General features: G+C 42.1%; 1 protein-coding gene and 1 long non-coding RNA gene across 16 annotated transcripts; one reads left to right on the top strand and one right to left on the bottom strand.

Moving 5' to 3' along the window:
* The first annotated feature begins 2917 nt into the window (after positions 1–2917).
* LOC6554667 lies at positions 2918–15404 on the top strand. Of its 14 annotated transcripts, none has more exons than XM_026976363.1 (6): positions 2918–3171; positions 11814–11877; positions 12639–12796; positions 14043–14269; positions 14342–14654; positions 14719–15404. In XM_026976363.1, exons 4-6 carry the CDS (start codon positions 14056–14058, stop codon positions 15200–15202), a joined length of 1011 nt encoding a protein of 336 aa, XP_026832164.1. In that variant the 5' UTR covers positions 2918–3171; positions 11814–11877; positions 12639–12796; positions 14043–14055; the 3' UTR covers positions 15203–15404. The 14 variants fall into 14 exon arrangements, 13 of the variants coding, with proteins under 13 accessions (XP_026832164.1, XP_015008978.1, XP_001981771.1 ...); XM_015153492.2 differs by having other exon boundaries at positions 2922–3171; positions 12477–12796; XM_001981735.3 differs by lacking the exon at positions 2918–3171 and adding an exon at positions 3617–3635 and having other exon boundaries at positions 12477–12796.
* Positions 11894–12332, bottom strand: LOC113563856. Of its 2 annotated transcripts, none has more exons than XR_003407633.1 (2): positions 12252–12332; positions 11894–12132 (listed from the first exon to the last, which is right to left on the bottom strand). It is a non-coding gene; the product is annotated as an uncharacterized LOC113563856 (long non-coding RNA). The 2 variants fall into 2 exon arrangements; XR_003407631.1 differs by having other exon boundaries at positions 12199–12275.
* Positions 15405–15896: the final 492 nt, after the last annotated feature.

Raw genomic sequence — 15896 nt, 5'->3', positions numbered from 1 at the left:
ATTTAACAACCAAAGTGTGTGATACAAATAAGCAAAATGCAAATTCAATAGCGAGCTGTAAAGTGGTTTATTGCCTGGAATAAATCATTTATGTTAGTTTTATTAAGAAGTAAAGATAGTCACCTTGTTAATCGGCTCTGATTTTTGTCGGCTCATCTATTCTGATTGCTAGGTTATGTAAATAAGATTTTCCCTATATAAAACAATGAGCTGATGCGAAAATGTTAGGTGGCAAGTTGCAACGTTCGTTTTTGTGTGTCCCATAGTTAACCTTAACCCCTTGTTGCCCCTTGGGTGCTACTGTGGCAGCCGCATGTGGAAAACAAATTGCTTAGAAAACATAAACAAATTACAGCGAATTAATAAAGCCGTTCGACGGTTGTTTAATGGCCAGAGGGCAAACCGAAGAGGGGACCGCTGGGAAGAGGCACATAAACATATATGTATCTCATGATCGGGGTGCTGCATGTAAACGATATGTAATGGGGAGGAAAATGCCATGTACCCCGATTTTCCCTCTTGGCAGGCACTCGTCAAAATGGGCGAATTAAGACCATTTGGTATGGTTTGTCGGGGGGTTTTGCGACTGCTTGGCCAAAACGGAGAAAATATCAAAACATCATTGCCAACGCTTCGCAAATGGGCGAAGGGAAAGTGGGAGGGGCAGCGCCCTTGTACCGTTACCGGTTCTCAAAGACGCAAAAGGTGGCAAACTAGTTTCGCCGCTGGATAGTTGGCCTTCGACGGCTTCGTTCTGCAATACCTTCGTCCTGACAATAGAAGTGGAAAACCCAGGCAAACAGGAGCAGCGGTGGAAAGGGACCAAGGCGAAGAAGAGGAAGAGGGAGCAGGAGAGTGCGTAAGCCGCAAGGATCAGAAGGATTCGGAAAATGTGGTACAGCTGCGCCGAGCATGCCCAAAGCTTAACCCACTAAGTTCCTTGGCAACTAAACTCTGATCTCTAATTTATAATGCAGTACTTTCGGAACTAATGACGATCGTTGTACTCACAAAAGTAAACTATATCTAGCCAATGTACCAAATATGGTTTTATTTATGTGTAGTTCATCACTATAGTTCATCACTACACTTATCTGGCTCATTTGCTTCGCAAAGGGTTAAGAAGCCAGGGGCTGGGGAATCAATTGGCATTCGGCAGATGTTGTCCTGTGGCGCATCCTTTGTAATTAACCAAGGAGTGCGGCGGAGAGAAGAGACCTCGAGGCACGGGTTAAGCCCATTAAAAGTCGCCAGCGACTGGAGCCCGTTTGTGTGTACAGTTGCCATTGGGATCGTTGAGTCGCCCTCTTAGTCGCTCCTTCAGTTAGTCAGTCATTCAGTCCGTCAGTCAGCCAGTCATACAGTCAGTCATTTAGCCACTCAGTCAGTTTGCCAACCTGTCTGTGTTTGGCATCACCTGCCATCGCCATCGCCATCGTCTGTTGTCTGCTAATGTGTTTAATGATGCCCTGGCCATCGGCGATCTCAGTTCGGTTTTCATTTATGCTAAATTGCGGCTCCAACTCTTATGCGGTGCTGCCAAAAAGCTGAATAAGTATCCGTCCTTATTATATAAGTACGAAAAAACAATTTGAAGATAGTCCGAAAACACAAGATACAAGTCGAACAAGAAGATAGTTAATTTAAATACTTCGCAAAGCATTTCATAGTTTGATCATCCTTAACTGTAACATCCTGAGAAGGATCTACCTGAAAGAAGTGCAATACATTTAAATGTATCTTTTTCATAGCCAAGCGATCAGCTCTGTTCAAGGCGTGACTATGGGACTCTGTGCCACTCCAGATGTGTCCGGACAGGCCGCGTGCCCCAGCGATTGTCCTGATGCGATATGCGGGCAGCGCGGGTCTTCTGGTTTCTTCATCGATCTCTAGCCACGCGCCGCAACTTTCCTCGCGACTCTCGGCGATGCACCTGCTCTCCTACCAATACCAAAAGCAAATCCAAAACCAACTGGCCCCGAATGTGGGCCGCCCTAATGGAGTTGTCCCCAGGCCCAAGGTTCGCAACTTTTACCAGTCCGCTCTGGGCGATCATTAGTTGGCAGAAGGCCTCACTCGACGGACAACATTTTTCGGGCATTACGTCTTAGTTTAAGCTCCTTTTTTGTGTTTTTAGAGGATCTTCTAGTCATTTCGGAAGGATACAAAAGCGGACGTTTTTCGAACTTTGCGTGGAGTTACCTAGAGGTGATGTTAAGGAACAGAATCATTTGATAGATGTAAATTATGTGAATGACATCTTATAAAGTAGATCCTTCATATCCGTATCTGCACTATCTCATACATTAACAAAAATAGATATATTTTCATTACTTTAGAAATATCATATCCAGTAGGTGAGGCTTTTGAGATTCTTCAAGGCAATGGCAGCCTCCTTACTTAGACAGTCCCTTTCTTGTACGACATAACATCCCTCGGTCCTAGGACATTCCAGAACCCTTGTTCCGGAAACCTTTAGTTCTTTCTGGGGTGTATCAAGCGATGCGGCTTGTTTCACTTTGGTTAATATTGAATTTAAAATGAATTAGTCATCAGGCAAACATAAATAATTAATACAAGGTAGCTAAGTGGGTAATAATGTGATTTTAATTTTATACAAGGTTGTAAGTCAGAATACAAATACAAATTTTGTAGATTAAATCTTTTTACAACTCGGATAATATTAAATTATGTGCCATTATTATTATTATTTTTATTATTATGTTCAAACAATAAAAACAAAATTAAGACAAGCGCACCAATATCAACATGAATTCAATTCAAAAGAGAAAATAAGAAGACGCTTAGAATTTTCTCTTTTCAAATTGTATGCTTAAACGAAAAGAGAACATTTTCTCTTTTTCTTCTCATCGCTTTGCTTGTCGCTGTCGCCTTGTCGCTGCCGCCTTGCCGCTGTCGCCTTGTCCTTGTCGCTGCGTTCGTTGAGCCGACGAGCTGAGTCGCCGCTGTAAAGGAAATTCAATTGCGCGCAATCCATCGGCGGCGACGGTTGTGGCTCAAAAACCGTTCCAACTTCTGACTACTACTGAGCAAAAAAAAAATAAAAGTAAATAGTGACCAAGTTACTGAAGATCGAGGAAGTTAAAGCCTTGAGCCTCCGGCACGACGATGTTGTGTTAAACATTTCTGTGTGCTCGTGTTTGTTTGTCGGTGAGTTGAGTGCGCGCGCTATTTTTATTTGTTAACTGCAGAACAGAACCGTTAGTCCCCAAGTGCCCTCCAACAAAAAAGAAAGAAAAAAATGTAACCAACCAAAGGAAAAGAAACATCATAAACCGACGAAATATCCCCCAAAGAATCTGTGTAAAAGTGCAAAGAGACAAGGCGGAGAATGTGCCCGAAAAAAATCAAGGAAAAAAAAACAGAAAAAACATTTGGCTGGGTGCGGTGATCTTGAACCCGGGCTCAACTCCGCGTAACGGTGCATCGGCAAGTGCAGGAAGAAATGGGTGAAGTTGGAGAATAGAGGAGGAAGGAGAAGAAGGATGAGGAGCGCGAAGAGGCCGTTGCATTTCTTTTGATTGCTTGTGTTTCATCTTCGGTGATCTCTCTGCGCCTGCGCCCACACTTTTTGCGGGCATTTTCCGCTCATTTTTGGCGCAGCCTCCCAAAAGGTAATCTTCCCAGTTCCCAAGAGCAGCGTTATAAAACTGCCGTTAGTTTTCTTTTATTTTTATGTTTAACCGTTTTTGGGCGCAGTCGCGAGGAGTGACTCTCTCGTAGAAAATTACGGCAAAAAGGTGAAGAAGTTATGCTGACCATCAAAATCGCTAATAGTTGGAAGTTAAACTAAAGCGCTCTGCTAAAAAGGCTTTTTGCGCCCAAATGATTGTGCATATAGGCGGGGAAAATGGCGGTTTTCCTGTCGCCTTTGATTTATTTACATGTGCTTTTGCCTTTGCATTTCGCGGGGGGGCAGCAGCACAAAGAAATAAGAAGCCATTCTTTGTGCAGAAGTCAAACAAACATTCTGACTCATTCTCTTCGCGCTCTTTTTTTGTTGTACTTTTATTTGTTTCTTAACATGAGGCCCAGCGCGGTAGAAAGAGCAAGTAGAGTTAAAGTAACGGACAAGGAACATCAGCATCGTCATCGCTCCCAGTTCTTCTCCTTATCCCCACGATCATCACGTGTCGCCAACTCTGTTCTTCGCCTACTCAGAGATAAAATATGATAATCTTTATTCATTTTATTCCCATGCAGTTATGGTAAATTATAAAATTAGGATAATTACAGTTTAAATTAGATGCAAACGTTTTTTTTAAATCCTTATACTTTTTAAAGGAATTACTTTTATGCCATTTGTATAAGTAGTTTCGCTCAGTGCATACTTTTTGCTCTGGCCATCAGCCATGTCAGCGCCTTCATTATAATAATTTTTATTGCTTTTGCATAAATCAAAAATCATGGAAAAAGAAACAACTGGCAATCGTAAAATGTGAAGAGAGGCTACAAAACATAAAAGGTGCGTTTTTCGACTGTCTGCACTAATTTCACAAAATGTTGTTCGTTGGATCCGCGTTTTCCTTCGCTTCCTTCGTTTTTTTTTTTAATCCTCGCATTTCCGTTACTGTTGCTGTTGTTTTTGTGCCAAATCATTGCGGTCTCTGCATACAAATTCATTAGTGACGGCCCCTATTCTTCTTCTTCGCTCTTCTTGCTCCTTTGGAAGAATTCTCCAGCTCCACCTTCTCCACCTCCCACGCACTCTCGTTTCTGGGAATCGTCGTTCGTGTTGTTGTTGCTGCTGGAGCACCTTTCCTGCAGCGGATTCTGCAGGAACTCACACGGCGCCCGCTCTTCGCACCTCCTCTTTCTTCAAAGCCTCCGTGTTCTTCGCTTTTCTACAGAATTATGCACCAGGCCTTGGGGCAACTTTCTTTTTGTGTGTGTTTTCTGTTCTCAGTTGATAGGCAAAACTTCTGGACGTTTTCAACTCAAATGCAGATAATAGAAAATCTAGGAGAATGCTATAGAATGCTATATTTTTTAAGCAACACTTCTTCCCTATACAATTAATAAAAACAATTTTCTGAATCATTTAAGCATTTATCGTATAATCGGTCACAATCTGCCTTATGGCATAGTTTCCCATAGAGTCAACATAACCCTTATACGCAACTGAACTCCCCATTTCGCAAATAAATTTCAACACTTTTTTCGTAGCACTTTCGGATTCTACGAAAATGAAAAGCAAGGCACATACAAAATGAAGTTCACATTATTTACCAGCTGCTTTATTTCAATTTCTTTTCGTTCGATTTTGGACTGATTACTGTAACCAAAAATGTGACCCCCCAACACACACACACCCCTTCTCATTGGCCCTAACTTTGACAATTTGGTCACTAATTTTAGGGCCCTCTACTGCGATGTCTGAACGAAATACAGTTGTCGGTAAAATTTTATTGATCTTCGTTTTTTCTGCACAAAAATATAAAATTGTTTCATGGTCGAGGCTCGTTGCTGTCGCTGTTGCGTTGCTGCCGACGAAATCGAAATCTCGCCAAGAAGCAAACGGCAATCGGCAAATCGAATTCAAAACGCGTGTGTGGAGGGAGGAAATCCCAGATCCCAGCAGAAGATCCCTGAAGAGGGCCCAAAGAGACGACTCCAGACTTGAGACGCGCCACGGCGATAACAACAACAAAGCAGCAATCAGCAAATACTTGGTTTTAGGCGGACCAATACACCGGAAACAATCACCCCAGGACTAACATTTACATGGCACACCTTAACTAAAAGCACTTTGATAGGTGCATAACTTCTATTTAACTTTATATATATTTTTACAATTTTCCTAAACTATTTTAGGTTGTTAAAAAAACTTATTTGACCATTATGATTGGGTGATATTTTACAGTGTAGCCACTGTCCCATCGAACAGCCACAAAGGGCCGCCCGAAAAATATTTTTATCTTGATATTTCCGTTTTTTTCGCCGCTGTTTGTTGTTGTTGCTGTTCTAAATACGCCAAAAGTTGCTTTCGGGGCATAAATATATGTCTTTAGTGTGGCATGTCTGGTTGCGTTTTTGGAACTTGGTAAATGGGGCAAAGGCAGACCGAAAACAGACGGACCTGACCAAAAAAAAAAAAGTTGGACCCCGGGATCCCAAAGTCGGGCAGAATTCATGGAATTAGTTAACGATTAATGATTGGATATTGATTTCGCTTTTGTGGCCTTTGAGTGGATCGTCTCTTGGCCCGTTCGTTTCGCTTTTACTACTCATTAATTTCCTTTAACTATCTTCGGGACATTAAAAAACACTGCTGAGCAAAATGAAGTTCCTGCCGCAACATCTTATTCGCTTTGGCTTCTTTCTCCATGGAAGAAGCCACTTTACATAGTTTATTTGCGTTGTTGCCAACTTTCTTTTTGAGAGATTCTCTTCCTTATAGCGTCGCTAACTGCTTTACGATCTGAGCAGACATAAAACTCGCAGCCAAGGAAGATAACACTCCACTGCCATTGCCATTGCCACTTCCAGAAGAATGGAATGGGGATTCTACGCTGTTCAGGTAGTATTCTTCGTTTCTGGGAAACTTAATTTGTGCTCCTGGCCGCCATATCAAATTGGCGCTATCGAATACCTAACACGGAGCAACATACAAATGTACATATGTGTATGTATGTATGTATGTATAGGCAGTGCCCCATATAACTATGAAGCACAAGTTGAAAATTTTGCTTAGCTCGGTCTCCCCTCCGCGAAATTCGAGGCTTAAATTCTTCTCGAAGAGATGCCACTCGGAACATCCCATGCCACAACCCATACCCTACACATTTGCGTAGAATCAGCCCGAAAATAAAAGAGAACAGCAATTTTAATTTGTGTGAGAACTTGGCCCCAATCGGTCTTCGGGATTTCGTTCACTTTAAAGATGCTGATGATCAGGGTACGACGGGGGGATTAAGATGGCGCATATTTACCGCCGATCATTAGCTATTAGACCGAAGACTCCTCCTTGGCAACAAGCCCGATTCTTCAGCGCCCAGATTGTGAGCCACTGAAGACGCGAAGTAATTGAGCCGTTGTAGCTGTAGAGCCTCGTCCAGGCCAAGTCTTCAGTCTCTAGTCTTCAGTCGGCAATCTGCCTGCCATTGCTAACGAGATACGCCAAACTATTTGGCAATTAGCGGATAATAACATTTGGTTACACATTTGCGAAATAATGAGAAACTTTGTGGGGAGATGCCATGAAAAGATTACGCACAATGTGTCCTGTAAAAAGTCTATGATTTTATGACACGATTCTAGCCTTCAGCTGTATAGCGTAAAGTGCAGACAGTTTTTTAGAGCTTTTACTTGGATATCGCAAAAGGTTGAGTTAATTGAATGTATGTATATACTAAAAGTTGAATACGGAATTGCAAATTGCCATGTTCCGGTCAATTCCCAATTCGCAAAGGACAATTCCCCAGTGGAAATTGTATTATAAGTGTAAAATTTAATGTATTTAATGTATAACTGAACAATTTTTTAAAGAATTCATATTCTTGATATGAATGAAACTAAAAATTGAGATATCATAGTTCCAAGAAAAAGCCAGAATCCATAAGCTGCGAATGTAAACCCTCATTTTAGAGAAGCAGTATATCGCACCAAGCAGCAAAAAGATAAAGATAAGTTGGCTATTAGAATTTGTTGGCAAATCTGCACCTGTCCAGTAACAAATTAAATGAGATCGTTTTTATTTTGCAATCCCGGCATAATGGAATCAAGTCAAACTTCCAGCTGAGTGTGGTTATTTGCCTTAAGACACTGGCTGCTCTTAAAGTTTGATGCCATTAAACAGAGACTACCACTCGAGACCACGTTCTCCCAATGAACAATAATTTCTGGTCCTCCTCGTGCGTCTGGCGAAGATTCCTTCAGAGCTCCATCCTTAGCCGGCACAGATGTGGGCAATCAATTGGAGAACTCGCGGAGCGAACCCCAATAAACGATGCGCTGATGGCCGACCATTTGGACTGATGACTGCACACGTCCAGGGAGAGTGGCCCATATTATGCCATAACGATATCAACGAAATGCATGTGCTTCTTCGACTTACAAGAGAAGCCTCTTACATTGCGGGAAATTTAATAAATTATTCAGGGTAGTTTCAGGAAATTAATTTGTTCAAGATTTCGAAAAAAACAAGTTTTCTGTTCATAGGAAACCGAATCTAACGTTTGCTAGCTCCGTTCTTTTATTAGCATTTCATTTTTTTAATTCTTAAGTCAGCCTCTATAATTACAATTTTTTCACTTTAATTTATCATACTATGCGCTACTTCCGAATCAAATTCTTTTCGATTCTTTTCCCTGCAAGTTAAATGAGACTTTTTCCCAGTGCAAGGATGAAATAGAAAAAAAAGGGGTTGGATCACCGGAGACATGCCCACTTGTGGCGCAGTCGCTCTTAGTGCGCCAACTCATATTAAACCACCGTTATGCATATCAGCCACACAATTCTACAGAACTGAATTCTACAGCAGATCAGTGCTTTGCAAAGCAGAGAAGAAAGCAGGGGACGCGAACAGATCGCCACATATCGAATGAAGATTGGCGTGGCTGTGGCGTAACCCTTTAATTATGCCACATACGAATACCAACAGAGTGAGTCTACAATCCACCGAGATCGTTCTAAGCCGCATTTCGGGATCGGGCTCACCTCTCCACGTCAACGCCTTTCGAATGGCACTATGGGTTGGTCTTGGTCTTGGCATTGGTCTGGACTCGGGTGTAACTCCTCTGCTACTTTCTAAAAATCTGTCCGGGAATATAAATTGCAGCCACGTTCTCGCTCCTTTGGTGAGTGCGAGTCAAAAATTCTGCAGCACTCTGAAGCCGCATCTTAATTGCATTTCGATTACGTTGCTGTTACTGCGGCGGCTGCTGTGGCGGCTGCTGCAAAAACAAACCAACCAAAAAATAGCTTGGCAAATGCAGAAGAATTGGAAGCAAGAGCAAATCAAATCTGTGAGTGTTTGTCGAGGCAACAAATGTTGCTGGCAACATGTTGCACTTGCGAACAGGCCCCCAGCAATTGGTAGAAGTTGGAGCCTGCCAAATAGACAACAGATGAGACAGCCAGGCACGGCCCAGTCCGCATCTCTGGAACGCCTTTTGCGCGATCTGCTGCTGCTGGACCCAAAACAGGTTCCTTCGACCATGGCCAAACCGATGGCCAAGTCTGGCGACCCGAGAGCCTCGGCCGGAGCCTAGAAATTGTAACAGCCAAGAGCGGAGGTTCGCTTCTCAGGCGGCAGACCTTTCTCACTGGTCCTGGGCCCATTTAATACAGTTATTTTTATTCGCGGCCCTCGCTCGATCTACAGTGGAAACTCTATGGAAGGCACTTTTCTTGCTCATTAGTCATTTCTAATTTTTTGCATAATATTATAGGAAAAAAGAAGACAAATATTTGCCTGTAATAAAATTTATAGTTATTATCTTTAAGCTGACTTTACGATCATTTTCTCAACTCATCAGCAGAAATTAAAATTATAGGTTTTTTTTCTCTTCATTTCCTCTCAACTCAACTGTTAAACTGTGGACTGTAAAATAATAAGGTTCTTGTTAATAACATACAGATGGGTTAGTTGTATATTTTATCATTGTAAATCATTGCACATTCTATCGCGAATCTATAGAGATTTAGAAGGCTCATAAAATAATTGTAATTGCAAACACTTCTTATCCTTTAGGCGTTTGATCAATTCTAGTTGCATCCACTGTAGCTCTTTCTCTCGAAGAAGCAGCAAGTACATCAACAATGGGAGATGCAAACGGTTTTTGGCTGGAAGTCATGGCCATCCATGACCATTCCCGTTCACTTATCCCTGGCCGCCATCGAAGGCTTCGATGCCTTCCTAAGTTTGGTTTGGTTTGGATTGGCACTGCGGCTCCTTCTCTCGAGTCATTAAAAACGATTGTACTCGAACTAGAACAGACCAACGGGCAACGAAAAGGCTGGCAAGTCTTTCGCAGAGGCGGAGAAATAGCCATCATAAATGTGCAGGAGAAAGGCCAGCTAACCGAACTCTGAATGCCCTTAATGAGCACAGACGTGCAGAGAGGAACCCCATAAGAAAGACAAATGGGCATTTCAAACAAATGTTAGAAAAGGAGAAGATAACACAAGTAATGATAAAACTGGAAACTTACGCAATAGTAGTTTAAAACAAATTATAGAAATTCAAAATAGGATGTATTGGAAAACCTCTGCAATTAATCTACCTCTTGCCAGACCAGTTGAATTGTAAACGGGCTATTATGTGTGTCTCTTCCCAGCCCCCAATATATATTTCCATCGCCCAACAACCGAAAGGCCTCCTCTTTCTAAACTCGCGCTCCTTCAATTCTCGCGGGATTTTCAATCGCGATATCGAGAGAAGTGTGTGTTATTGCTGACTTGTCAGCTGTTGGCTTGAGCAAATATTATTATTTGATCCCCACCACCGAGTCACTCCAGTTTTTACCCCAATGCCTGCCCCATTCCCTGGCAGCTTTTTCAATGAATTATTAGTTATTTCAAATTTATGTGCCGTACTTTTTCTGTTTTCTGCTCATTCTTCTGCCTCGGCTTTTTTTTTTATCGTGCGTCTACTATTTGCGTTTCCGCTTTCCGATCTCCAAGACTCGGACTTGGGGTCTCTTTTGGGCCTTTCCTTTCGTTTGCTGAATGGAGAAGGCGAGGGGAGAAGCGCCCGAGGACTGAAGACAGTCTTCGTGCCGTTGGGGGCGTATTTGCCTAACGAAAATAAATAAATATGAATTTATTGCAGCGCTTGTTCAGTGCGGAGTTCATTTTAGTGTCGCAGGGAACAACATTAAAACCGTCTTGGGCCACGAAAAGCGCCGCCAGCAGCGATCAAATAAACAAATACCGAGCAAAGCTCTGCTTCTACACTCTCCCCCACCCAAGAGATATTATGAGTATTATTATATGCTTCATTTTCATTTGGGGCAGATAAGCGAAATACGCTGAGGCTCCGAAACAGTTGGAGTCTTAAAGAATCTCTGGAAAAGCCCGGAAAAAGGGGTAGCTCGGGTGTGGTTTGGTAGACTTCTTTTTGCTGCCCTGGCAATTCTTCCGCTCAGCAGATTTGTTAATTTTTTTTTGCCCGCCTCCGAGTGGTTCTGGTTTCTACGAATTTGTCACGCTTTAGATTTCAAATTTTGTTGATGTTAGCCAACTGTTAATGGACCCCGCAGCATACTTTCATACACATACTTTCATATACATACAAGCTTCCTCTTGCGAAATGATGTGAGGCGTAAGTAAAAGGCATTTAACGCTTGATTTTGTCCAGGGTTTAGTTTTACCTGCTCCCGATCCTATGCGATCCGAGACTCCCACTCCTCGAGGAGCCGAACCAGGACTATTGTTGGGCATTTCACAGACCCGCACAAAGGACACTCAAGTAGGGGCGGAAATTTAATATGAACTGCTGCTTTTTTTTGTACTCTGCTTTTGAAATTCGAGATTTTTGGGCTTTGATCAGTGGTCCTATTGTTTGCCTACCTGCCTACCTGTTGATGGTATTATTTTTGAATCTTTATCAAGATGTTCCTGTACTTGCTGAAACTCAATATTCGTGATCTTGTTTTCGGCCGAATATGAATATGAATTTCCCGTAGGACGGGAAGGTGTCAACGTTTTGCATTTCGAATAAACATTGCACTTGTCCCGGCCTATGGGCGGTTTGTAATAAACAACTGAAATGAATTTTATATATGTATATATTATTACTAAAGCCATACCTTGAATATTTACTTATGAAATATTTTCTGTTGTTTCAGATCTCAAATTTGCAATACCAGAACATGTATGAAATTTTATTTATATAATAGTATATATATCCAGGTGAGTTTGCTTCCTGTTTGTTCTATGTTCTTATATGTATTCAATCACTTAAAATCAGTGCTCATATATGTATTCCTACACTTCATTGTTAAATTCGATATTAAAAAATATCCCAATCGCGCGCGCTATTCTGGTACTTTTCAACCATTCTTCCGTTATGAAAATGTCCGACTCGTGGTTGCCACATGTATTTGAGTTGACAGCGCTGCCACCTGGTTGGCTGTCTGCTAGAGATGTGCAATTGATTGGTCTGTGCTACGAGTAAAAAGTGTCGCAATAGTGCAATGCAGTTTAAAATGAATGAAAATAATAACTTCTTACTGTTAACTTCAATAACACAACCACAACGTAGCAGAAATACGAGTGATACTAACTTGTTTGAGTACATCTTCAAAGTCGGCGGTCACGCGAGAAAGAAATCGCCTCATGCTCGCATCTCTACTACATGGGGCTCGGCGCCTGTGTGAGCGAGAGGGCGGGTGCGCGCGTGTTCGTTTGACTGTGTGTCTGTGTGAGTGCTTGTCTCTGTGTGAGTGCCGCTCTCTTGCGGCTTGCCTCGTCCGTAATTCGTAAAATATAAAAATAAAAAATTTTTTCAGTTTCAGTTTAAAAAATATTCTCACAGCGACTAGTTGTGCGTGCAGGCAAAAAGACAGAGCATCGCGAGCGAAAGAGAGCGGCGAACATCGCACTGGCGGAGCGTCGTGTGTTGCGCAGGCAATCTTAATTAATTTATTTACGTCTATATTGATTTTTTAAAGTAACAGCCACAGCTACAGTTAGCCATAATAGCCAGCTACTAGAAAGCAGAGGCAAGCCCAAGCGCAACGCGGAGCAAAGAGCGCGCGTTTTAATAGGTATAAAAATAAAAATACACACTAAAACCAACCTGAGGCGAATCTAAATTGTATTTTCCGAGGTGAGTAAATCTATAAAAATAAATTAAAGATATTTGTTAATTCGATATTGCCAGGCAGCCAAAAATAATACCCGTTTCTCAATTACTCGCTAATGCCTGCTTACTTTTTATTTTAGTTTTATTATTTCTCTTTTTTTTTTGTTTGATTTGTTATTTATTTATTCCGTTCGCACAGCGTAAATTAGTGGTAGTCTGCAATTGTTTATTTAAAGTTTATAAAGGCGACTCTTTATGTTTATCTGTGTGAGCAGAGCGGAGCAGCGCAGCTGGCGTCGCTTAAAATTAATATCAAGCAGTTGTGAGCGCGTTCCTGTACTTTTTTTTTTTTGGGTAGTTTGATATTTTTACGGTATTCGCTGGCTTTGTTTTTATTGCGCTGCTGGCGTCGACGCCGACAGTGCGCGTCGTTCGCTTAGCACCACAGATGAGCGCTAGAGAGAGACAGAGCGTACTGAAGATGCAGTTTTGTTTTACATACACACCTACGCACGCGTATATATACATCTAAACGGCTGCGGCTGTGTAAAATGCATGTACATGTCATGAAAGCGGATGCAGATTAGGGATGGCAAGCATCGATTTATCGGTCGGTTATCGTTAAATTCAATTACACTCTAGCCTTGATTTTGTGAATAGTAACACCTGATCGAAGTCCAAATTACTATGTTGCTAAGCTATTATGCTGCTTCCATCTGCTTTGTAGACATCTCATTTATTGTGGATTGAAAAACGGGAAAATGGATGTGCGTATCCTTAACGGACCATCGATTTATCGAAGTGATTATGCAGCATAAAAAGATCAAGCAGTCTTACGAAAATCCAGTGCATCTCAACCGCCAATGCTTCGTTTTATAGACTTCTTTTTCTCTGTCAGACGTTGATTTTTAATTGTTTATGCTCCCTTTTGTTGAAAAACCGGTAACTAAGTAAATGTGTGTGTATATCCCTATACTGTGCCTTCTTTCCTCTGTTCTTTTCTTTCGCTGGATCGATTAACTTTTTTTTAGACCTTTGTGCAGCATCAAATATCATTTAGAAAAAGCGGTTAAAAAATGAATATATGTATATAAATATATATATTTTTTTTTAGGGATTTTAAGTCAGTTTGCCTGGAATAACTCGATCGTGTCGAATTATGCAGCATTAAACTTAAAAAAAAAAAGAAAAAACAAAATTTTAACAAATCACAAAAAACGATTTAAATGGATAATATAAACCTTCTCTCTGCTCCAAATAATACATGCAGTGCTGGAGGAGGAATGGAGCCAATGACGCACTTGTATCCACCGCAGTTGCCAAAGGGGCGTGGTCGGCCTCGAGCTACATACGCCCAAACGGGCGAGTTCGATATGGGCCTGATCCGGGAATACCGATCGCACCCAGTGCTCTACGATAGGACCAACAAGCGGTTCAAGGACAAGCTGTATGTGGCCCATATATGGGAACAGATAGCCCACAAACTGGGCTACGATGGTGAGCAAGGGGATTAATTTAATTTCATATAGCGGGAAATAATTCTAGGTATATTCCCATCTTAATTCTTAGCCACCAGTATAAGGGAACGCATGACCACGTTGAGGAATCGCTATAACATCGAGAAGCGACGCTTCGAGAATGGCGTTTCCACACAGACTTCACAATGGCCTCTATTCGAAAGCCTCCAGTTTCTGGGGGATCACATACGGCCCAGGCGCAGCTTTAAGAACATGAGTGTTAGGGAGGATGATGAGGAGACCTACGAGGTGGACGATTGCCAGAGCGACAGCAACGGGCATCTTACCAGCATTAAGGACGAACTGGAGGACGACAGCGAGATCTTCGATTGCGAGCAGGCGCTTCCAGTGACCACAGTGCTGGGGTGAGTTCATAACCCATTATTGCTTAGCACCATTTCCTAATGACAAGACCTAATCTCTTTTTAGGATTCCGCTGAATAACTCGGACGAAGCCAACAAGACCCAGCGGTCTGCGAATGGAGAAACGCCCAATGGCAAGGGCTACAATCACTTTGCGGAAAGCTATCAAAGACGAAATCAAACTCAGCCGGAGTACATTATCAGTAGTCCAATTGTTAATCCCATGAAGAGCAATAAGCGTGGAGCACACCCGTTGGACGAGCATCCGTCGAAGCGTCGAGTCGAAGACGATCTGTCGATATCAGGATTCTATCCAGCACCACATCTAGCCCCCTTGCCAGCGGCGTACGCCAAATTCCGGGGATTCGGGGAGTTCATGTGCCACTCCCTGTGCGATATGCCAGCGCCCACTGCCTTGCGTCTGGTGCAGAAGTTCACCCGCGAACTGGTCCAATCCTCACTTCGAAACGAGGACACCGGCAGCAAACGAAAGACGGATCAGGTCGATCCGGTAGATCATAGCAGCGAGTCGCAGGAGGAGGACGAGTAGATTTAAGTTGCACTTTTAAATTACGGGTAGGGATATTGGCACGCGTGTCTACATCTATGCATAGAGCATAATAGCCGCATTAATGACAAATTCGATTACTCCATTTATGATTTAATTATATACTCTTTTAAGTCTTCTAGCCTCGCAGTAACAGGGGTGGAAGATCCAAGCATTTTATTTATTAACATAATGGAAAAATACACATTTGCTTTGTTTTAAAGGCAGGGGAATGGGTCGACTAATCCAAAATTGATTAATTTTCAGATTCGGCAGAAGCATAATACTCTATCTGTAAGATGCACATCTGTAATGGTATAGAATCCTATAAATCCTACATAAAGGACCATACATATTTTAAACAATAATTCACTTCATGGTTTCATTAAGGCGTCAACTGAAATGCAAATATATGTACATACCTATGGGATGAGACGCACTTATGACGTTGCCACGGATGTGAACGTCCTTAAGTCCACGTCCCCCTTGCTCATCTGCGACCTCTAGAAGGGCCTAGTATGATTTTATTGTCTTGCACAATAGTAATCTGCCCTCTTTATGACTGGAGAATAACGCATATGATGATATACATATTTATTTTTCCCTTGGCAAACTTAAAGCAAACAAAAAGGTCCTTAAGTTTTATTACTTTATGTATGCCAGAAGCAACCCAAAAGCTTCCGAAAGCTTCCACCTT

The sequence above is a fragment of the Drosophila erecta genome, unplaced genomic scaffold (genome assembly GCF_003286155.1).
Source record: "Drosophila erecta strain 14021-0224.00,06,07 unplaced genomic scaffold, DereRS2 tig00000000-arrow-pilon, whole genome shotgun sequence".
Lineage (NCBI taxonomy): Eukaryota > Metazoa > Arthropoda > Insecta > Diptera > Drosophilidae > Drosophila > Drosophila erecta.
Note: the sequence above shows the minus strand (reverse complement) of the source record. Positions and strands in the feature narration are given on the sequence as shown.

Coding starts and splice junctions, on each gene's coding strand:
- LOC6554667 (XM_026976363.1), top strand. CDS start 14,056: ATGGAGCCAATGACGCACTTGTATCCACCGCAGTTGCCAAAGGGGCGT. Junction 14,270..14,341: donor CCACAAACTGGGCTACGATG/GTGAGCAAGGGG, acceptor CTTAATTCTTAG/CCACCAGTATAAGGGAACGC. Junction 14,655..14,718: donor CCAGTGACCACAGTGCTGGG/GTGAGTTCATAA, acceptor ATCTCTTTTTAG/GATTCCGCTGAATAACTCGG.